General features: G+C 38.0%; 1 protein-coding gene across 1 annotated transcript in view; it reads left to right on the forward strand.

Annotated features, from left to right (window-relative positions):
- The window catches only part of DYM (dymeclin), a 309,395-nt gene that overhangs the window by 105,647 nt on the left and 178,586 nt on the right, over positions 1-25,162 (forward strand). Inside the window, exons 10-12 of the mRNA XM_054694056.1 lie at positions 1,509-1,634; positions 4,965-5,078; positions 6,368-6,462. Of these exons, the coding sequence (XP_054550031.1) occupies positions 1,509-1,634; positions 4,965-5,078; positions 6,368-6,462 (335 nt within the window). The remainder of the gene's footprint in view (positions 1-1,508; positions 1,635-4,964; positions 5,079-6,367; positions 6,463-25,162) is intronic.

Below are 25,162 nucleotides of genomic sequence, written 5' to 3' on the forward strand. Positions count from 1 at the left end.
TTTTCAAGAATTATATACCTTGGTGGTTTCTTCTAGCTCCTAAGTGCCTGCCCACTGCTTTTGTGTAGCTTGTCACAATTTTAGCATATTCCCAATGGGAATGGTTTAAAGGAAGAGTGGTTTTCAACTCACTTTCCAAGATGTCCCATCCTTCCAATAGTCTTAGACTTTAGGACCGCCTGCATGCAATTCCTAGACTGTTGTGGTTATTTTAAGGCACCTTTGCCAGGCATCACTTAAATGTACATTATCCTTCAGCATGGGAGTGAAATTGGTTCCAAGTTTTTGCTCATAGACAGTAACTCCTGTAGACAACTACTTATTCTACTATAATATCAGTATTTCTATGAGTGGAAAAATAAGCTACCTCAGCAAGCTGCTAGGATTGTATTTGAAATACATAATATTTATATATAATTATGGGCTATTAATGCATTAACAAAAGCATAACCATCCCTGAAATGGCAGCTTGCTGTTTACAACAGGGGCGTCCTGTTTGGATCAGATTTTACAGGTCGGTGGCAGGATTCACCAAGTATTTAGCAGTCATTTTTTTCAGTGTTAAAGATAAATTTCTGGGTAAACATGGAATGTTAGAATTCATTTGAAGAACATAGTCTATGTCAAAATGATACAAAGGACAAAAAACATGAAAGAACCTGTCTGTATACCAGTTAATGTGGAAAACATTGACATAAACCTCAAAATTAGGTGCAACTGCGTAGGTAAAATCTTATAAAAAGGCTTGTTTTTACTGATGGGTTGTTATGAGTACAGAGACAGTTCTGACCATGCTATGTCAATGATGCAATAAGTAAAAAGTCCATGAATGAAAGTTCTAGAAAGTTCCATGGTAAGGATGTTGGTATATATGATGATGTGGAGAGCATATGTCTGTATAGACATACACCAGTGAAGAGTTAGAAGCTTTTGTTTTGAATTTCATGGGGTGGGGTTTGTTGTTTCCTGTGTTTAATTTTCCTGCATTGATTACTTTGATGACTTAACTGGTATCTTTATCTATCCTTTTACCTTTCTTCTATAATAACTATTTATTGAAGCTATGATCAGAAAATATGTCATTGGTAGGAAATTTACTACGCTGGTCTGATTTTGGTTGTTGTGAGTTCTTTTATTCTCCAATCTTTGCAATTAAGGAGGTAATATTTCACACAAAGCAGTGCTTCTGAGAATACCTTATCATGCGCAGGTTCCTGTTAGACTGAAGATCGTGTTGACGTGAGCCTAAATGTTCTCTGCAAATTCAACCCACTGTGGCAGCAGCCTTTTTAGGCTGACCTTCTTGGGGGTGACAATTTTCCCTTCTGGTATCTTGCTATACACTGGGAAGTACTTTAGCAAGAAGCTGGTTTGTGTGTTATTTTCTCTAATGAAAAATATAAACACAAAACTAAAGCAAAGGGTACATAATAAAAGTATAAAGGTTGAAAACATTTGGTCTTATAGTTAAGTCATTAAAATAATAAATTAACTATTTTATTCCCTAGGTTTTGCCAATTCTTGAGATTCTGTATCATGTCGAAGAAAGAAATTCACACCACGTATATATGGCCCTTATAATATTGTTGATCCTTACAGAAGATGATGGCTTCAATAGATCCATTCATGAAGTGGTAAGCTGCCATTACTTTGGTTGGAGTTACAGAGTTAGAGACTAGATTGTCCCTCCATAAGATCTACTACAACCTTAGTTTGTCTTCTTTCTTTTCTTTCTGATAGATGTTTCTTTAAGGTAGATGTTTCTTTAAGGACCTGACTTAGAGATGGTATCTTTCTTCAGATTTATGAAGTGGTGCTTTTTTCCTAATGACCAATGACTAGTAGCCTTGTTTGTTGGAAATTCTTCTCCATTTTGTTTTCACTTTGGCAGAAATTGTCAAGCAGGTTTGTTTCTTCTATACAGAATGAATAAAAGAATAGGGAACAAAGAAAAGAAGACAGAAATGAGTAGTTGTTTTTTTTTTGTAAAGATTTATTTATTTATGCATATAAGAACTGGGGTACAGGCCAGAGATGTGGGCAGGGGGTGAGAGGATTCACCAGAGACAGAGTGGGGAACAGAAGAGGCAAATTCACCAAAGTACACTGCTGAGGGGAGCAGCGGGCGAGTCAGGAGAGGTCTGGTGCGCCATGTGGGTTGCTCTCTGGCTGGCCGGAGATTGAACTCGTGCTGCGGAGGCTGCGGATTGTTTCATAGTGCGGTGCTTTACCCCTTGTGCCACCAGGGAGGCCCCGTTTTTCTTTTTTCTTTTTTTTTTAAAGCAGTGTAACATAATTCAGTTTCAATTTTAGTCCTGTTGTGAGTTCCATTCCAAACTGGTTTTATCCTCCTCTTTGGCATTTTCTTTGTCTTCATAATATGGTTATATAGTTTTAAAAGTTACCTAGAAGTACTTAGGTTTTTAATGAAAAATAGCAGTCTCCATGTCTACCATGTTTCCAATTTCCACTCCATAAAAAGAAATGTTTTAAGCTCTGCCCATGTTTCTAAATAACATGCTTATATTGTTATGTCTTGATTGGTCAGATTTAGATATTAGCTATTACCTTTCTAAAATGAAAGATAATCATAGTTCTCCTTCCTGTATATCATACATGTTTCTCTGACTTCCTAGTCCCCTTATCACACAGACCTTTCCCTCCGCCCACCTTACTATCATTTTTGGTTAACTCAACTTTTATGATTATGTTACTATCATTTTTAGTTCTGCGAGTTAGTATGTGATCATTACATTTCCTTTCTTCTTCTTTTTTTTCCCTAGAGATTGATTTATTTATTTATACAAGCACTGGGTACAGCCAGAAGCATGGGAGGGTGAGAGAATTCACCAGAACCAGAGTGGGGAACAGAACAGGCAGACTGACAAAGAAATACACTGCTGAGGGGAGCAGTGGTTGCTGCAGGAGAGGTCTACGCGCCATGTGGGACCCTCACCGGCAGCCGGGGATTGAACTGGCGCTGCAGAGGCTGCAGGCATCTTCGCAGCCCAGTGCTCAACTGCTGCACCACCAGGGGAGGCCCACATTTACTTTCTTATACATGTTTAAATTTTTCTGTAGCTCCTCTTTGCCCTGGTTCATGTACAGATCACTAACTCAAATCCCAGTACTTTAACAGAACTGAGAATTCCATCTAAATGTATTATAGTATATATTTTTTGGTTTCAATTTCTGCTTTGATGTCTTAGTCCACATTTGAGTCTTTCCTCAAATGTCTGGTAATCTTTGCTTATCAGTTCACATTTAGGAGGGAGGCACTAAAAAGTTGATTGGAACTTTTCTGTGTGGGTAGGAGTTACTTAATGTAACTTGTGCTATGCAGTCTATCTCTCTGGGCATCGTACTCTATAGGATTTTCATTTGTCTTAGTCAGTTTCACAGAGAGGACTGTTCCATTCTCCTTGCTTTGGGAGGCTAATGGAAGGCCGTAGATTTTGCTCTTTATCAGGTATAAGCATGTTGTTCTTTTCTTCTTGTCGTCAGTGGACTTTCATGTCATCTTTGCTATTCTTTAACATACCACTAAAAACTTCTTTTGCCTTTTATACAGTGTGGCCATAGTTCCAACTAAGATTTATGGAATCTTGACCACATTAGAGGAGCATAAAACTTATAAATTTCTTGAATTTTTGTATGTAATAAAGTTCCACCAGAGAGAGAAAAATATTTGTTCTGATTTACTTAGTTTTTAAAATAGAATTTATCTTTCTTTATAATGAATAAAAAAAAGATACAATTTTCTTTTTAAACATTAGCCTGAAGAACAAAATAGAAAGTGTACCAGTTTTAAAGATACAGCTTACATGTTTCAACAAATTTAGAGTCTGGTGTTATTATTCCCCAGATCAACTTTTTTTTTTTAAAGATTTATTTATTTATGCATACAAGAGCTGGGGTACAGGCCAGAGATACAGGGGGGTGGGGGGCGGTGAGAGGACTCACCAGAGACAGAGTGGGGAACAGAACAGGCAGACTGACTGCAATACACTGCTGAGGGGAGCAGCGGGCGAGGTAGGAGAGATCTGCTTTGCCATGTGGGTTGCTCCCTGGCCGGCCGGGGATCGAACTCATGCTGCAGAGACTGCAAACTGCTTCATAGTGTGGTGCTTAACCCCTTGCGCCACCAGGGAGGCTCAAGATCAATTTATGTTGAATATTTCTAGCATAAACATAAAGCTCTAAAACTCCATTAGGCCCTTTCCTGGTCAGTAACCCACACCAAGCAGGGCATGTGCTTCTCTCTGAAAGATTCTGGTTCACCTGTGTAGTTGGCCCTTTCCAAATACAAGTGTGGAAGTTTTCTGTGATCTCTTGGGACAACTCTACTACTCAAGAGACTCCTCACTTCTTTTTTTCACCTTGAAACTGCTCAGTTCTGATTGTTCTTTCTGTCAGTATTATACAATGTTCAGGCCTCTTTTTTTTTTTTTTTTTTAAAGATTTATTTATTTATACAAGAACTGGAGTACAGGTCAGAGGCACGGGAGGGTGAGAGAATTCACCAGAGACAGAGTGGGGAGCAGTATAGGCAGATCTACTGAAATACACTGCTGAGGGAAGCAGCGGGCGAGATATGAGAAGTCTGCTGAGTCATGTGGGTATCTCCCTGGCCAGCGGGGAATTGAACCTGCGCTGCAGAGGCTGAGGACAGCTTCGCAGTGCTGTGCTCAATCTGCTGTGCCACCAGCGAGGCCCTCAGGCCTCTTTTAAATATATCTCCTAGTTGTCTACTAATGACATCCAACTACGTTTTCTGGATCTGTTCTTATGTTTAAGGCAAAAGGGGAACAAGTAAAGGGCTCAGCATGCTTTTGCTGTCTTCACTAAACGTCTCACACTTCACTTATGCACTTTGAAATTACCTTTGAGCAGTGCCATGGCTTAGACCACAAATGTGGATATTAAAGCAATTATATTTACTTAAAGTTTCATTCCCATTACAGATATTAAAAAATATTACTTGGTATTCAGAACGGGTTTTAACTGAAATTTCACTGGGGAGTCTCCTCATACTGGTGGTAATAAGAACCATCCAATACAACATGACGAGGACAAGAGTAAGTATTCCATAGCTGTCTTTCTACCTTTTGCATACAGTTCTATTAAGACTGCACAGTTGACCCTTGAACAACGCAGGGCTTATAGGCCTGAACTCCCCAGGTGTTGGGAAGCCACACAGAACTTTTGACTCCCAGAACTTAACTAATAGCCTGCTGTTGACTGGAAGCCTTCCTGATAACATAAAGAGTCCACTAACACCTATTTTGTATGTAATATATATATACACATATACATATATATCATATATATATGTAACTTAAAGTAAGGTAGAGAAAATATTAAGAAAACCCTATAGAAGAAGATACATGTTTATAGTACTGGACTGTATTTATTGTTACTGTAAGTTTATGTCCCCTGTTTATAAGAAAGTCCTCATGTAAGTGAACCCATGCTGTTCAAATCCCTGTTGTTCAAGGGTCAGTTGTAATTTAAACCAATTTCAATAGAGTGCTAAAATTCTCATGAAATACGGTGGAAAAACACAGATGAGCATATAATCACTGTATCACATGATCCTAAGATAATGTGTATCGCGTCTGTTTCCTTAATGTTTACTAGATTGTACGTGAAATAGAAAGGAAGCAGTGGAGCACATTTAGATAATGTATGTCTTTGTTCCACTGCTAAACTGATTTGCCTTTTAAAAGCAGCAACAACAAAGGAAGAAGATGCAAGCAGAAGAAAATATAAATTCAGATGGTAAAGAGAAATAGAAGTAAGAGAATTAAAAGGAAAATTTGTACTGGATTGTATTGGCTTTAACTAAGGAGTTAATTTCAGATCTTGTTAATGGGGAAGCTACACGGAATTCACAATTAAGAGAAATGGTCAGGCTTACAAACTGTTTCATTTATTTCCTACTTTGGGCTGATGTAGATCCATGCCCACAACCTTTTATCTGAAACTCTAGGAGTTGAATATGTCTTGGTTGGGGAAAAGGTAGGGGATTAATTTTAAGAAAACACTTACATTGCCTGCATGTTGCATGGAGCCATCATATTCTGGAGTACTAATACTACCACAGCAGAATATTTCATTATTCACCAGGGTGGGGGGGAATGAAGACCCTATACAGCCTCATAACCTTTTGTGCAAGATGTTGCTTCCAAATGAGCAGTGAAGAAACTGAATTCAGTGCCTTATGGATTTTGGAATTAGAGAAAAGGGATTGTGGACCTGAACTTTCTAAACTCAGTGACTATTGAATTTACATTTCTTTCTAGTTAACCTTGTTTAAAATGCTGAGAACACTTGATAATGTTTTGAACTTGCTGTTTTCTGACAGGACAAGTATCTTCACACAAATTGCTTGGCAGCGTTAGCAAATATGTCAGCACAGTTTCGTTCCCTCCATCAGTACGCTGCCCAGAGGATCATCAGGTAACTATGAGCTTTAAAAGAAATGCTGATCATTTCCTTCTGGCTGATGTATCGAAAATGATACTCTGATGGCTCGGCCCCCTTTCTTAGTGTTATCTGTGAGAAGTATCAACATTTCCTACTAAATTTTTATCACCTTCTTGTTTGATTAGAAATACCTCAGTTTGCTTTGCTTTGTTTTCTTTTTTTTTTTTTCCTTTAAAGATTTATTTATTTATACATACAAGAACTGGAGTGCAGGCCAGAGGTGTGGGGGCAGGGGGAGGGGGTGGTGGTGAGAGGGTTCACCAGAGACAGAGTAGGGAGCAGAATTGGCAGACTAACTGAAATACACTGCTGAGGGGAGCAGCGGGGAGACAGGAGAGTTCTGCTGTGCCATATAGGTAGTTCCCTGGCTGGCCGGGGATCGAACTTGTGCTGCAGAGGCTGCGGATAGCTTCATAGTGCTGTGCTTAACCCCTTGCACCACCAGGGAGGCCCCATTTGCTTTGTTTTCTTACCTAACTTTTTGGTTAAAGTTAATTGGATTTACTTTCACTCTTTTTATAAAATTTGGTTTTATGCTTTATGTGTTAGCTTTTTATAGAAGAGCATGTGTATTTCTTAGTAATTGCAAAGTAATCTTAACACATTTGCTGAGCTTTTTATAGAGCATCACCTACACCCTTAAGGAGTTATCTGTGTGTGTTTTAGAGAGTTCTTTTCATAGCTTTTTACCATTATATTAGTTTCCTGTTGCTGACATAAATTATCACAAATTAGTAGTCTAATATATTAACACAAGCATATTATACAAAGAAGTTCAGTGTGGTCTCGCTAGGTTAAAATCAACACATCAACTCAGCTGTGTTCCTTTCTGGAGACTCTAGAGGAAGATCTGTTTCTTTGTAGCTGCTAGAAACTGCTGTTTCCTTGGCTCATGGGCCCTTCCTCCATTTTCAAAGCCAACAACAGGAGGTTGTTAAGTCTTCCTTACATTTCAGCATTCCAGCCTCCTCTTCTGCCTTGATCCTATCTCAATACCAGGATAATCTCCCCATCTTTAGGTCCTTAATCACAACTGCAACGTCCTTTATGCCATGTCAGGTAACATATTCATAACTCAGGGATTAGGATGTAGACATTTTTGCAGCCATTGTTCTGCCTGCCCACAGATGTTGGACACCCTTTGCTAAAGACATGATTTTCAGGGGTAGGAAAGCTAGTTAACCAAAGACGAATGAATATCATTTGCAGGGAATTTTAACATAAGTGGTCTTCAGGTCGGATGCTTAATATGGTCCTAACAGCTCTCAAGTAGAACATTTGTTCAAAAAGTCAGTGAAGTTCAAATTGTTTTCCTGTAGTTCTTGCTCCAGAGGAGTGTAATTCTGATGATTAAATTTTGTGTTTCGGTCATTGGTGGTGATCCCAATACCAATTCACTTTTAACTTTGACCTCACTTTCTGTCTGTTGGTGAGAGGTGTTTATTGACCTAGGCTTATTGTTAACAATCACTCAGAATGAACTTTGGCTGTCTATTTATGTGCAGAATATAGCAGAGAATATTTTCCATGGACTCATTTTGGTCTTAATACAATACATTGGATCGTTTTTTCAGTTTGTATTTGAGAGATTGTCTATGTGATTGACTTTGACCTGACAGTAACTTAGTGACTTAAAGTAAACGTAGCATCTTCTTAAACCTCAGAGTCTTCCAGAAATTCTGAATAACTTTCAGTTTCTAAAAATTAACCTTTGTCCCCTTGCTTTATTTCAGTAAGACTTATTAAATGATGTTGTGCTGCTTTTTGTATGTGTAGAGTTTTCTTTGAATGCATGAAGTTTTCTAATAATTTTATGAAGATTTCATTATAAGATTAATATTCCTCAACTCATATTTGGACACTTGGCTTGTTCAGTATGAAAATTCCTGTTATGGGGGTGAGTGATTAGCTTAAGAAGTGGTGAGTCCCATGCCATTGAGAAATTAGGTAAGATGATTGCAGGGAAATAGCTTTAGAGCCTGGCCTGACGGGGAAAAGCTACAACTATAGCAAACCAAGATGAAATAAGGAGGTGTGTTGAGAGAGAGCATATTTAGGAAATTGCCAGTCCCTTTCAGCTGACATGTGTAGAGAGTGTAGGGGAGAAGGCTGAAAGAAGCAGCAGAGATCTACTTGTGGAAAGGCTTAGCTGTAAGAGCCAGTTTATGATGATGGGAGGAATAGAAAAGGTCTTAATGTTCAGTAACAAAAAAGAAAATGAATGAATGAGTTTAAGGTAAGTTTCTAGAGTTGTCAGTTTCAACAATTGATAATTGTTATGTTCCATTTGTCATACTAAGGGACTTAGAGTTCTAACATGTTCCCATGTGCTGCCAGTACTTCTGGTCCAGGGATCACAGTTGAGTATCCAGTGTTGACCACAGCATCCATATCACGCAGGAGGAAGCTTGTAGAAATGCAGCATGTTGGCGTAGCTACAGACTTGCCAAATCAGAATCTTCATTTCAACAAGATCCCCAAATGACTTGTATATGTACATTAAAATTTGGAAAGCACTTTGCGTTTGGGCTTGGAAATCAAGATGTATTCCCTTAGAAAACAGTTGTCTCAAGTTGGAAATGGGGGCCAATTTTTTTGCATCTTGGGGAACTCATTTTCTGCTAAATGTATCTAGGATATAGAATTGTAAGGAATGATAAGGAATGCATAACAAAAATTGTTTCAACACAGAAGAGTTATGATAGCAGTACAATTTGAGATTCACCAGATGCTGTAGTAATTCCTTCAAGAGAGAAGTAATCAGTTTTCACAACCCTCTTTTAGGAATACTACACAATTTTGTATCTGTCTGTTGTAAAACTTAGAGGAGCCAATATTTCATATGACCTTCAACAGAATGCAAAGCAGAGTAACATGCTTCATTGCTGTGAAAGTAGGATGTGACTAAAGCCTTTAAAAACCTTCTTAGTGAACATAGCTATAAGGAATGATTCCATATGGCATCTAAGTGATTGTTTCATATTTAATAAATATATGTCTTCACAAAATCTTGGTATTCTAGTGAAGTCACAAATACATATGATCTGGGTTTTGCTCCACAATTAAGTCTTTGTGCTGTATACATGGATATTTGGTGTGATCATTGGTTGGGAGTGTACGGTTATTCATTCAATTATGAACATTTACAGAGAGTAGATTATTATAAGCAAGGGATTTTTAGGGTTACAATGATATCTTGCTTATTTCCTGCCCTGTACACTTATCATCATTGCCTCTTGAGTCCCTTTGTCTGCTCCTTCCTCTGACTCCTCCTTCACCTTTGTCTTAACAGATATTTTCCTCTCATATTCAGCCTACATTGTTTTCTTCTCTTCTTGCTCATCCCTGGGAATTTGCATTTATGCCTGTGCCTTCATTTTCTCCACACTTTTATGCCGAAAACCACCCAAACCTACATTTACAATTCACTCTTTCTTGTCTTTCCTGAGGCAGGCAGCACATTGCAGTGATCAGTCTGGTGATCTGTAGTGTGCAAAATGTTTGAGATCCCAACTCCAAAACTTACTAGCTGTGGGGTCCTGGAGAAGTTACTTAACTTCTCTATGCAATAGTTTTCCCATCTGTAATGTAGCGAAGACTAAATGAGTCACCATTTATAGAGGGCATAGCTCTTGACCGCTACTATAAAAGAGTTGGCTACTAACCTCATTGTCTGGATATCCCACATTTATCTCAGACGTTTAGTCTGTTTAAAACTGAACTCATTTTTAAACTTGCTCTTTCTTTTAAATCTCTATCCTAGGTTGTAGCCCTCATCATCACAGCCAACTGAATTGCCAAGGTAGAAACCTGCAAGTAATTCTGGATCATTTCTTCCTTCCTCTCAACTGTCCTACGTGGGCTCAGGAGTTGTGTGGAATTCTGCCATTGTTACTTGCCTTCACAACCTGTCTCTACCCCTACCACCTGGTCCATGTGTTCTTTGACCCAAACTGTGCCATTGGTTGGCCTGATCTTTTTGACCCCCTCCTTGCACCCCCATGCTTGAGCTCCACACTGCTGCATCCATTGAAAAGCAGATCTGATCATATTGCACCCTATGCTTAAAATCATTAAATGACTTTCATTTGCAGCAGATTAAAATCCAGCCTCCGTAAAGCAGTGGCTCTCAACTATGATGAGTGTTCCCCCAGGGGACATTGGACAATGTCTAGAGTGAGGGTCCTGTCACCTCCTTTCCCCCCCACCCCACCCGCTGTTGCTGCAGCTGGGGAGCAGGTAGCTAGTGACATCTAGTGGGTAGAGGCCAGGAATATTGCTAAATATCCTGTAATAACACAGGATGGCAAAGAAGAAGCCAGCCCAAGACTGAGGGACCTACCTTGGAGTGACATGGTTTGTCTCTGCCCTTTGCTTTTAATCTTCGATTGCAACTTGACATAGCCCACTGCTTTGTTCTTACTAATCCTTGCAGTTCTCTGCTCTTTGAGTTATACTCCTTGTCTGGATAAAAGTGGAACTAGAAAAAATTGAGGTATAGTTTTTGGTATCACCTCTTCCATCTTTTGGTGGGCTTTTCCCACCAGCTTCCCTCCCCTCTATTCTGTCTTATCGTGGATCTACAGTGGTCAAAACCTCCCAACAGCCCCCTACAGCTCCTGGCCCTTTTTATTTTAGATGCTGCTGCTACCACGGTTGCTTTATTTTTCCCTATTCAAATCATAATGAGAAAGAAACCATCTGGCCTATTCATCTCTTTGTAGTAGCCCCTGGGTCAGGGCTAGTTATGGCAGCAGAAGCAGATGAGAAAATCCAGGAAAAGAGAATGCCACATGTTAGAAAATAGGAAATAATATGGCAGTGCCTGGTGGTAGATGTGAGAGAGGGACTTTGGTTCTGACCTGGCCTGAAGTTGTCCTGTTGCTTAAGCAGAATACTAATTGCCAGTGATAAAGAATTGTCTTATATTTCTTTGCATTACTTTATAGAGAGTAGCTCTTAGTAGGCACATAATAGACATTTAATAAATACCAAGTGGACTGAATTTTAGAAATGGTGGCATCTGGGGTTTTAAGCTTAGTTCTGGCACATGCCATTTGGAGACTTTACATAAATTGATTAGCCTTTTTTGCAGATTACCAGAAAACCTGATTATTTGCAGATTATCTGAATATATGAAGTTGATGACAATGCATGATAGTATTGAAAGCTTCCTGTTTTTTCAGACCTCTAAAGAATAAGACATAGGGGGCCTCCCTGGTGGCACTGGGGTTAAAGTTTCAGCACTATCAAGCTGTCGCCAGCCACTGCGGCATGAGTTCCATCCCCAGGGAGCTAACCCATATGGCACAGCAGACTTCTCCTGTCTCGTCCGCTGCTCCCCTCAGCAGTGTATTTCAGTGGATCTGCCTATTCTGTTCCCCACTCTGCCCCTGGTGAATCCCCACAACTTTGGCTTACACCCCAGTTCTTGTATGCATAAATAAATTAAAATAAATCTTTAAAAAATGAATGAATGAGACATAGAATGGGTTTATAATTAAGGCTACGTTGTAAGAGTAGCACAAGGTTGTTTTTTTTTTTTTTTTTCCCCAGGGAGATAGGAGTGCAGTATAATCTAGTCATGTCATTTAAGAATGAAAAAATTCCTCAGTCCTTGATTTGTACTATCAGTTTTTCCACCATTAACAGCCACTGGTAGTGAACTCATGTTCTTTGGATTTTAACCAGGTTCACTGCTGTACATCCCTAACCCACAGCTGGCAGTTCATGTAAGCTATCTAGCTCTGGTCTGTACATGGAATTATGCATAGCATTTTTTTGAAGATTGTGAAAACCGTGTGTTCAGCCCCTCTATTTTTGACAAATGCAGGCCTTTTAGAATTGCCCATGAAGCCAGTGATAGTGTGTTTTTAATAATTCTAAGTTTTAGCTGAGGGCATTAGACTTCCTCACTATAGTCCCCACTGAAATAAATATTCACAGGTTGATTTTTTTTTTCTGAACCAAAAAATATATCAAACTGAAAACATACAAACAGTATTAAGAAGCTCATTGGTCTGTTTGTTGTTGGGATAAATTTACATTATACCACATAAAATATTCAAATATACAGTAACATTTGGCATCTCTCCTGGTTATATTCAGGAATACTGACTTATTTTAAAAAAATAATATAAATTTAATGATTTTAAATTTTAATTCATACCTTTCGTTTCTTTCCACTTGTCTCTTTTGTTGCATTTAAAATTGATAAAAGTCTGCAGGATTTTATAATTTAGGGTATTTTTGAATTCAGTAAATACTAGATGATGATAATGATGATCATTGTTTTTAAATTCAATAAATACTTAGTGAACTTTTGCTGTATACCTGCAACTAAATTCCTCTTTAATTTGAAATGTTTTGATATTTTGAGACTGTATCATTCATCATTGATTATATTTTTTAAAACTAATTCTATTTCACGGTCATCATTGTCTGATATCATTGTAGTCAGGAAGCTGTTTCTTTAGGAAAGGAATTATCTGGTATTAAGAGTTATAATGAATAAATAGTTCAGGTCTGTTTCTAAAATCTTGGTAAGTTATTTAACTTCTGTTTTCTATCTTGAAAATGATACATGATCCTTAACTCCATGTGAGTGTTGTAAGAGTTAATTTTGACTTGTAAAGTCTATTGCAGCTCTATTTTTCTATTCTATTATAAAACTTTTGAAATAACTTTAATATAAAAATAAAGCTGGATAACATCCCTACAAAAAATTTCTTGCTATGTTAATACTCCAAGATTCTTTGCCCAAAGGGTCATCAAACTGTCTAGATTTCCCAAACATCTCCTGAAATGACTGTATTTCTTAGTAATAATGTTTTAGATTTGTAGGAAGTCTGCAATGGCTTAGCAGTATAAGCATTTCTATTTAATTTATGTGATTTATTTTTTTAAAAGAGAATTGTTTGTGCCGAATGCCTAGGAAATAAATTAGTTCTAGTTTTCCATTCCTTCCATCTTTCTGATCTTTGTTTGATCTTGGCATAGCAGTAGTCAGGAGAGGAAGGAAAATGTTTTGCCTTAAAAATCTGGCTGCCTGGACTTCCTACAACCAGTGGTACTTTGAAGGTAGCTCAGTTTTTCAAGAAAATCTTGGAAAGTGTTTAACTCTTTCTTAAGAAGTTATACTGAGGATATTTAGACAGTTTCCAGCTGAAGCTTATAAAACTTCCAGTAGATCATTTCTGACTATTCAAAGGTAGTCACAAATTATTAAGCCATCATCTCCCTCCTCTTGTGAAGAATCTGAATTTTTTACCTTATTTTTAAGCTAACAGATTAATCTGCCACAGTTTGAGGGATCCTGGTAGAGACTCAGGACTCCTGGGTCGGATTCAAAGGATAGCACTCAGCACCACAGAAAGAGTCTAAGTGTCACCATTTACTTTTGTGATTTCCCCCACCACAGGGCAACATATCAAGGAACCCCCTATCTTCTTAGGGCTGCACATCACTGCATGCATTATAGGAGAGAGACTGAGCTTAGGACACCCCGATCTTTTATAATAATCTTCACACAAACCGGCCCACCCATTGCTTTACATGGAAATACCTTTAATATAGTTGAGAGCTAGCAAATTGCCGTCTGTTCTAGAGGAAGATACCGTATTACCTTTCGTGTCCTGTCACTTTACAAACATCCAGGAAAAGATACTTCATAGCACAAAACCATTAATGCCTCTGCTTTCAAGATGTGCAGAAATACAAGAAACTGACTGAGTAGTCTTTACCTAGCTAAAGTTAAACCTTTATATTTGCAATTGGAAAAACCTCTCATTGTGACAGGAAGGCATCTAATTATAATCCCAATACTGCTCTAAGTTTGACATCTCACTTATTTGCATTGGACAGATGTAGAAGAAGAAAAGGATTGAATGACCTCATTAGTCTCTTCTTCACCCACATGTCATAACGAATGTCTAGCTCGGCTGTCAGTATGATTGCTGCAACCCTTAAAGCCTTATTTCTGAGTGGCTTTAACATAAACTAGGATGCTTTCGTTTTAAGCACAGATCATAAAATTATAGGTTTGGAAGGATCTTTAAAGAACATCTAAGACAAGAGTGTACATTTTGCATATGGAAATATTGAAACCTTGTGTTACTGTGTGACAAGTCCACATGAACTAGCCACAGAAACAGACAGAAATTACGCCTTACAGAGAGATGTACAGGAATCAGATCTCTTAGCCCTGTGTCTAGTGGTCTTTCTAGAACAAAAGAGAGAGGAAAAGGCATCTGATATGTTATAAAATGCTAAGGCCAGATAAGCGAAATAAAGTGACTTAGTAAAGCTTTTTCTTTGTTGATGAATTTCACATGCTTCATGGACTTTATAAAAAACACCCTATCCAAGACAAGGAAACAAGGGTTGTTTTAACAGGAAAAATGGGAAAACGCAAAAGTTGAGATTTAGGGTGACTCATGTGTCTAATGTAAATACAGGCAGAATCAGATGTACCAGAGACAGGGACAAACGAGAAGTTAGAATGCTTTTTGAGGAGAGAGAAGGATAGTCGGACAAGGGCAGATAAATGCTCGCTACCACAAGTACTAATGCGTATTCTGAACATTTAATGTTCCTGCATTAGTTTACTGTGCTTCTGTTTCCTTGCTTACAAAATGGGACTATCTTCTTAGGGCTGCTGTGTAGAATAGGTGAGTCACTGTGTGTGAATCATTCTGAATGCAGTCTGTTGAATAGCAATCACTTAGTAATTATGAGAGGAAAAGACATTTTTTTGTAAAGGACAGAGCATCATGTCTTGCTCTTGGTGGCTCAGTAGGTATTTGAACAAATGATAAAATTCTGACATTAAAATAAGTAGCTAAAACCTACTGGCTATAAGTGAGGAGGAAACAACATGCCATATAGACTATCTCTTTTTTCTGGTACAGCTGGTATCTGCCATATGCTATGTACTGGGCCCTGTGCAATGTGATCTGTGTTATCCAATGATAGCGGTATTATCGTTTCCATTTTACAGCAGAGAAATGAAACCTCAGAGAAGTAACTCATCTGAGGTCTCCTGCTGTACAGGGACTTCAGCTTTTATGTGCCTCCCCCCTCCACAATACTGTACTACCTTCCATAGTCAGATGCTTATGAATGAAGTTTTTGAGTCAAAGTATGCAAATCATTTATGCACAAGACACTTTAATATCCATCCTGCCTTGGATCAGTTATTTTCATCCTTTGTAAACAGGTAATCTCCTTGTTGACATGTTTTAAAAAGCCTAGACCTGTCTTTTCGTAGTTGCTGACTGAGAAGATCCACGGGTGAATTGTGGGTCTCAGATACCTTGTGATGCTGTAGCAGGCTTTCTCAATGGAGTTCTGTGAGAGGGGCAAGCCCTGTGAAGAATGAGATGAGCGGCGCTTTTCTCCATTCTCCAAGGATGGCACGTAGCCAATACCTTCCTAAACACATTGGAGAGAAGTCACTTGAGGACCAAATTTACACCTTCTGAAGAATCTTGGTTAAAAAAAGATCTGAAGGGTCTTTGAGGTTTGAAGCCCACAGGTTAAGTAAACCTATTACAGGAACCCAATAACACACTGCTTTGGAGAGGTGTCTTCCATCTAAAATGTTCCTATTTTTTATTTTCGTTAGTTGAACATGAAGATCATACTAAAATGCTAGAATATTTCCATACATTTTAATAAACTGTCATAAGCCCATTAGTCTTAGAAATTCATAAGTGTGCACAGCTGTCATTATTTACTACCACATGTGGACATAATAATGATAGTACCTCAGTACATAAGATAACCAGAGACCTCACATCATTACCAACTTCCCTTTTAAAATCATTCAATCTTAAATAAATCACTGGGATTCTAAATATATCCTCTTAGAAACTAGAGTAACTGGTTCTCATAATTTTGTCTTCCCAGAGTGTTTTATAACATGACTGTGATGTTCTAGAAACAAAGAGAGGTCATGTCCTTGTGCCTGCCTTCAGAGGCAGTGGGTTGGCAGTCGTGGAGCACCAGCTGTGGTGTGCTGATAAAAAGCACGACAGGAGTGAGCTTACCTGAGGGTCACTGAGGCCTTCACCCTTGATTCTTGGTTTATGCCCTAAAGGATGAGCAGTTTTCCTCCTTGGTAAAATGGTGATAAGGGAGATAGCTCTTTCTCTGTGTGCCTCTCAGTCCTTCAGTAAACTTCCTTTAAAAACCGTAGGTAAAATTTGATTTATGTAAATTTAGTTCCCTCTCAGCTACCTGCAGAAAAACACATAAAACTTATTCCACCAAACTGGACTCGCTTAAGAAAGTGATAAAAGTGAATAAAACATATGTTTAAATAAAACTATTGTGGAAACTATCTGGCAAGCTTACCTTAGTATAATTTTAATTTATTTTCTTACTTGGAAAACCTTGAATTTGTATTAGAGTTATCAGATAACTAGAAAACTTATATTACTTTAAATTTTAATATCCCTGAAGAAGCAGATTAAGTCAGCTTTTTTCAATTAGAGAAGTATGCAAAGGGATGAAGAATATGTGTAGTGTGTGTTTGGTGGAAAAACAATTGATGACTAGCTTACAAGGTGATTTCTGGAACCTGTGAATTTGTACATTAACTAGAGTCAGTGGATAAAGTTTTAGGTTTTATATAGAAGCTTTTCAAATATGTCATTTTTTTTTGCTTTTTAATTTGGAAAATTCAGAACATATTTAAAGCGTATACTGTGATGAACCTCTAGGTTCGTCATGTACCTTCAACAGATGTAATAATTCATGACCAACTTTATTTTGTTTTTATCTCTACCTTTTTGTCCTGATTCTAGAGTATTTTGAAGCAATTCCTGACAATCTATCAAAACTGTATTATGTTAAGGGATAAATTTTATGCCATCTTCTATGATTTGGTCCCTGCACAATGATAGAACAATAAAATCACTGTTGCCACTATCCTCTGTAATATGGACATTTAACCTTGACCCTTGATCTTTCAGAATCCAGTTTAACCCAGGCCTTACCCTGTGTCACAATGCTAGTTATTATTATGTGAAATCTCTCTCATTTATTTGTAATTATAGCCCTGAATGAGGTTCTTAATATCTATTTTATAGATGAGGAAACAGACACAGAGGGATTATGAAATTTTCAGAGTCAGGTAGCGCAGAGACTGGTAGAGTTGGAATTGGAATCCAGGTGTGAGCTTAGCCTAGAAATGTTCTTTCTTCTCTATATGGAGGCCTGACATTGATAAATACTGCAAAGGATAAATGGACGTCAAACACTTGAAACTGGGCTCCTCAGTTACAAATAAGAGGAATGTCTGCTATGTAGATCTTGTCTTTCATGGATCACACTCATCAGAGATTATCAGAGTTAGGCCCACAGAGCACAGTGTTTCCATGGGGTCTAAGCTATTTTTAGAATAATACTTGATACACCATTTCACTATGCTAACATTTCCACACATATATTGTAAAAGCAAAATTACAGCACAACTGCTGGTACCCTAATATGAATCAAGGCACCAGACTGTACTAGCACTCGCTATATTTCTACAACATCACACTTGCAGTGGGAAAAAAAAAAAGCCACTTTCACTACGAATGTCTTTGATGAAACAGTAAAAGCAATGAGTTGTAAAAAAAAATCTTGATCCTTGAGTACATCTTTTTAATATTCTTTGTGATGAAACTGCAAGTTCACATAAAGTATGTCCATTGCTTATTGAACTACAGTGATTGTCTTGAGAAAAGTATGCATACAATTGAGTTGTATGCTGAACTAGCCACTTTTTTGATAGGATACCATTTTTATGTGAAAAAGTGAGTGACAATCTGGGTTTTTTTAGACTTGGCAGACATTTTCTTGAAAATGAATAAAGTGAACCTGCCACTTCAAAAAAAAACAACTGCCAGTGTTGGTTGCCAATGACAAAATTGGAATTTACAAGCAAAAATTGGAATTAAAAAATTTGTATTGGTACTGTGAGTTTGACAGTGTCCCAAAGATTAACGACTTTTATGGGGAGATTGATGATATGTATAAGTCAGTGAACCAATATTGTTCAGATAACCAGAGCATGAAGTTTAAAAATTGTGCACAGGTGAAAAGATTCATTAAAAGCATAAAACAGACTAATGGATCTTAAATAGACACAAAAAGTTTTTTGTTGTGGCTTTCTAATTCCACATTTTAACTAATCTTTAAGAAACTGTCACTTGAGTTTTATTGTAGTTTCAAAGAAGAATAGCTACAGTTTTCTTGGAAGGGCATTTAAAGTACTCCTCCCCTTTCCAAGTGAATAGTCTTTATGAGGCTGCATTTTTTTCATATACTTCAACCAAAACAAGATTGACTTAAGCAGGACTGAGGGTCTATTTTCTATCCAGCCAGACAGTATAAAGATATGCAAAGATAGGAGATAATACTACTCTTCATACATTTTGGTTTTGTTTTGGAAATGAGTTTTTTTTTTAAACTTATTTATTTATGTATACAAGAGCTGGGTTACAGGCCAGAGATGTGGGGGGTGAGAGGATTCACCAGAAGACAGAGTGGGGAGCAGAACAGGCAGACTGACTGAAATACACTGTTAAGCAGGCAAGGCAGGAGAGGTCTGCTGTGCATGTGGGTTTCTCCCTGGCCAGGGATCGAACTTGTGCTGCAGAGGCTGTGAATTGCTTTACAGTACGGTGCTTAACCCCTTGTGCCACCAGGGAGGCCCGGAAATGAGTTATTTTTAATTAAATATCTTACGTTGAGATGTAATATGTTCATTGTTATATTTAAATGAATTGATGAGTATTTTAGATTTTTCTCAGTTTTATTTCTTCTATAGTTGATGTTTCTAAGTATAACCCACATAGGAAAAGTTCTTTGGGATCCTTATAAATTTTAAGCATCTAAGGGAGCTTTGAGGTAAGTTTAAGAACCACTGCTCGAATGTCCTTTCAGGGCTTGGGATAAAGATAGTAAATATAAGTGTGTCTGTATTACAAAGTTCACTATATATACTTTTAAATATCTACTATTTCTGAATTAATTATACCCTTCCTTCCTTCCATCAATATAATCAATAGTTAGCTATGTTTGTATTATTCATGCTTCCATTTAATAAATATTTATTGAGAACATAGTTATTGGGTTGGGAGAGCAGTGAGATATGCAGAATATATAAATAATGTTTACTCCCTGTAAGAACTCATGGTCTCTGTTTTCATTTTTTTAATATTTTATTTTATGTATTTTTTACATCACTTTTCATTTTTGCACAGTGTATGCTTTTTCATCTTGGTTATTCCCATCCCCCTTATTTTGACCATAATCCCTCCTACCCCTCCCACCCCCCCGTGTGTTTCTGGCTTATAGTTGCTTTTTGATTTTAATTTTTGCTTTATTATAATTAGTCTTTCTCTTGGTCCCTTATTTAGACGGCATAAGATGGAATGTTACTGTATGAAATTGTCTTATAAGTTTATTGCTCACCTTGCCAGGGTGTGGTTTTGATTAAATTTGTTCTTATAGTCTATTGCTTTGTAACTAACCACCCCAAAATTCAGTGACTTAAAACAACAGTTTATTATGATCTCTCACAGTGCTGTGTGTTGATTGCTTAGCTGAGTGATGCTCAGGGTCTCTTACATGTTTGCTGTCAGACAGCAGCTGGGATGGATGGTGTGTGTGACTGTGTGTTATGACTGACTGTTGATGTCTAGCATCAGCTCAGAGCTCGGTTGAGATGTTGACAGGCTCATCATTCTTTTTTTTGGGACTTCTCCATGAGGATCGGTCTTTTCACAACTTCAGGAGCAGGATTCTCCTGAGAGAAGTGTTCCAGGACAGTCTGTAATGTTTCTTATCACTTAACTCAGCTGTCCCAGAACATCATGTTCATCATCAGAAGCTGGTCACAGGGCTGATGTAAATGCTGGGTGGTATAGTTCATTTGTGGCCATCTTTGGATCTTACCCACACACAAAACTGTCATAAATTAGTATTTAGTATAGTTGGAAAAATGAATGACTACTTTCATTTTTAAATTCTAGACTTGAGAGAAATATCTAGATTTCTATTCAAAGTAGAAAATTCAGCTGAGTTCATTCAGTGTTTTCTTCATCTTTTTCCTTGTTAAATTTAACATCTGACATAAAAGTTGTCTCCCGTGGCATTTGCCTGTATTCAGTTTTCTTTTCTTCAGAAGGAAATGCCCACTTTCTAGTAATGATGTCTTTAATTATAACAAGTGATCAGAGTTCCTGTCCTATGAGTGCTTGTGTAACTACTTGCTGCTCACTAAGTGGTTGATACTGGCTAGATCTTGTCTTTGGGCTGAGAAAATGTAGGCCTGTGTTGGTGTGACTGGTTGCATGCTCACCCTGACAAGGGTGCCTTAGACCTATGTATGAGAGAGTTTGATGGGCAGCCTTAAGTTTGGAGGGTGGACCACACAGATTGCTTGGAAGTGGCATTTATGTAACAGTCACACCAGCTCTCATTTGTTTATATGTTTGCTGAGTCTTAGAAATCTGGCTGGAGGAAATTTGATTGGGGGATGCTTTAGCTAAAGCTCCCCTTGGTGGTGCTGTTGCACTATAAACATCCGAAGAAAACATCTTTTTGGTCCCTGTGTTTTTTAGCAAACATTTATTGGACACCTAATGTGTGCCAGTCTCTATGCTAAGCTTAGGGGAACTAATAAGACAATTATTGTCCTAACTGTCTAGTCCTGGCTGTTCAGTTTCCTGACATTTTCTTAAAAGTGAAAAAATAATTCCTAATGGAATTCAAGCCAGGCCTGCGACTGTCTATAGACACCCTGAAGGTAGTAACCAATTTTTCTGAAGATTGATGTATTTGCAAACTTCAAAAAATTTATGTTACATAAAAAGGTACCAAATAGCCCTTAAATATGATAACACATCTAAGTATTAGCCAACTCCTTCTCTCCAAATATGGAACATTGGGAAAATGCGTATTTGATTCTAAGTGACTGTTACTGTTCATTAAGTGACTGTTATTATTCATGACCTCTGCCCTTTTGGTACTGTCCCCTAAAGTGACCCCTGGCGATTATAAGCAGGAGACCCTTATGGAAATTTTGCTTGATAAAATTATTGTGATAGCACAAGGATATCCAGAGTCATCAGCAGAAGGGGAACACCTCTCTTCCAGGAGGCTAAGCTAGTGCTCCAAAATCTCAGGCGTGTCTTGTTCTTCATTAAATATCAGGGAAAGGTGTTCAGAGTTTGAAGAAAGCAAGTTCGAAATGGGTCATCTTTGATTCCTTGGTTCGCCTTGCTAAATGATATTAATGAACAGAAGACCTGTTGGACTGATGTCACTGTGCTTGGTGCACATACTGTTTTCATCTGCCCCCACAGAGCAGGGAATTCTTATGCCTAGCCCCTATGTATTTGTCTTTTGCAGCAGTCAGTCCACATTTTTCAATTTACTTACTGTTTTTAAAAAGCTTATTTTCCTTGTTAATTAGCTCTTAGAAGTCATCTCTTTTCCATTTCCTGAGTTTCACCATTCAGAAAGCAGTTTTTTCTTGTCACATCTTGCCTTTCTTAAAGTGGGATATACTTGATCAGGTTGAAGCTGTTCTGACACACAAATAGCGAGACTGAGAATTGTTGTTTATGTATTTTTTTTAATGTATTAATGGATATTTTCATAGACTTATCTTCACATATAGGTAGAGCTGGAAGATAGATTTTTTTAAAAATCTGATAGGTTTTAGAAAAAGGTTTAATTTCTAGGCTACCCAAAATTGACACTTCAAATGTTAGTAAAACATTCCAGAACAAAAAAAGTTTTTTAATTGCCAACATTTTATACAAATCTTGTGTTCCTTATATATACATACAAGAACTGGGGTACGGGCCAGAGTTTTGGGGGGTGAGAGGATTCACCAGAGACAGAGTAGGGAACAGAACAGGCAGATCGACTGAAATACACTGCTGAGGGGAGCAGTGGGCGAGCAGGAGAGGTCTGCTGTGCCATGTGGGTCACCTCCCTCGCCATGGATTGAACATGTGCTGCAGTGGCTGTGGTGAGCTTCATAGGTTGCCTCTTAACCCCTTGTGCCACCAGGGAGGCCCCAGTAAATATTTTTTTTAATGAATAGACATCAGATGTTTCATGTTAAAAATGATTTAGCTTAAACAAATTTTGTTTGTAGAAGGCTTTGATTCCTTATTAAGAAAAAAGAATAGTGTGAAGATATCAGAGTATTATATTTCTGTATTGCAGTTGAGACGGAATATTTTGTGATAATTGAAAGATTTTAAGTATTTTTTAAAATTTTAAATAAAAATACATTCTAAGTATTTTTTTCATAGTGATATGTATATGTAGTACTTACTTGAAATTATACTTAAAAATCATTCCTACCAGGCCATTTGTACCTCTTTTGCTGATATGTATATCTTACTGTAGCCAGAAGTATTTTTAACCCTGACTGGCCCAGATCCTAGGCCATTATTTTGGACCCTCTTAAAATTGGGTCATATACTAAATATTGGGAAGTTTAAAGTAGCATATAGTTCTGTTGCTACTGACAAAGTAAAGATAAACCTTATCAAAAGTTATCTAACTATTGTAATTACACTTATATGTAATTACACTTATATAATTACACTTATAGCATTTCACTTAAGCCTCTTTTTTGTTTTTAAGCTATTGGTGATACTGTGTTATGTTGAAAGGATATCAGTAAAATTTAGGTTCAACTATGAGTAACTGAAAACTTGACAATCCTAGTAGTTTAAAGAAGAATTTTTGTTTTTCTCAGGTAAAAGTCCCAAGCAGGCTTTTAATGAATGATAAGGAGACTCTGCTCTAGGAAGTCTGTATTATTTTCCTTTAGCTGCTCTGGCCAATTAGCACAAACTTATCTGCGTAGAAGCGCACAAATGTACCATCTCACAGTTCCGTTCCATAGGTTAGTAATCTGTATCTCAGCTGTGTAGCTTTGCTGTAGGTTTTACAAGGCCAAAACCAAATTGTTGGCCTGCTGGACTATTATCAGGAAATTGGCAAGAATCTGCTTCTGTTGATAGGCAGAATCAAATTCCTTGTGAGTATAGAACTGAGGCCCCCTGGGACCTTACTGGTGTTCAGCTGGAGTAGCTTTTAGCACCTGAAAGTCTCTCTCTGGCCCCTGCATGTGCACTATAAAGCACAATCAAACGGCACCACAGGTCCTTACATTTGGAATCTCTGTGATTTATCCTTTTGCCACATCCCTCTGACTCTCGTTAGAGGGAGTTCTCTGCTTTTAATGGCTCATGTGATTAGACTGTGCACATCTGAATTGTTCAAAATAATCTCCCCATTTTAAGATCTGCAGTCTAGCTACATTCGCAAGTTCCCTTTTGACTTGTAACATATTCACAGTTTCCATGGATTCGGGCACGGGCATCTTCAGGTAAATCCCTTTCTGTGTACCTCCACCATCCCATCTCTAGGTTCTGATCTTTCTTTTCATGGTCCCAGGCAGCATCTGAGTTTAAGCCAGTGGATAGAGGAAACAAAGAATAAAAGCAAGACAAGGCACTAGGTGACTCTTAAGGAGGGTTTCCAGATGTCTCGAGGTGCTTGTAGCTAGTAGGCCAGAACTCAGTTACATGACTGCACTGATCCTCAGTGGAAGGTGAGTAATGTAAATTTTATTCACTGCAGCCTTGTGTCCCCCTTCAAAAAATCTATTGTAAAGATGGATCATTGGTGTTCAGCCAACAACCCCTGCCCATTAAGTGCTTTTTTCTAATCTTTGGGGAAAAAGAACCTAGTACGATAGCACAGCTACCATACTGTAGGGGCAGGGCAAGTTAAAGACCCCAGCCCTCCCCCCCCTAGGGCCCCCCTCCGGAAAGATTGAAGAGAAAACCTTAAATAAGTCCTGTAATTTGACACCTGAGCACAAAATTTCTATACCTAGTAGAGCATCTCACCTTGATTTATTTTTCTGTTTTTGTATATCTGGCATAATGCTTTTACAGAGTAGGTTTTAGTAAATTTTTTTTTTAAGATTTATTTATTTATACATTATAAGAACTGGGGTACAGGCCAGAGTTTTGGGGAGTGAGAGAATTTACCAGAGACAGAGTGGGGAACAGAACAGGCAGATCGACTGAAATACACTGCTAAGGGGAGCAGTGGGCGGGTCAGGGGAGGTCTGCTGTGTCATGTCAGTCACCTCCCTGGCCGGGGGTCGAACTTGTGCTGCAGTGGCTGCGGTGCACTTCATAGGTTGCGTCTTAACCCCTTGTGTCACCAGGGAGGCCCCAGTAAATATTTTTTTTTTTAATGAATAGAAATATTACTACTTAAGTGGCGCTTGGAGTGTTTATGGAAGTACAGGAGATTTTTACTTAACTTTTCTGTGAAAAATACGTCCTCATATTTCATATGGAATCCCAAGTAGAAATCCTCATAACCAGTCCGTCCATCTGTTTTTTAATTTTTATGGACCCTTAATTCCTATAATATCTGATTATCTTATCAACTGAAAAAAATGTGAAAGTACAGTGTAAGAATGAGAAATTTAGTTGAAATCCAATAGAGTTTCTGTTTGACCAACTGTAATGTAAGACAAAAAATGATAAATTATACAAAGTGCTGTGGGAACATAGAAGGAAGCGGCAAAGGGATAATTGTAACCTCGGATAAAACAGAAGGCTCTATG

This window comes from Talpa occidentalis, unplaced genomic scaffold (assembly GCF_014898055.3).
Source record: "Talpa occidentalis isolate TD23 unplaced genomic scaffold, MPIMG_talOcc4v2.1 talOcc4.13, whole genome shotgun sequence".
In the NCBI taxonomy this organism is placed as follows: domain Eukaryota; kingdom Metazoa; phylum Chordata; class Mammalia; order Eulipotyphla; family Talpidae; genus Talpa; species Talpa occidentalis.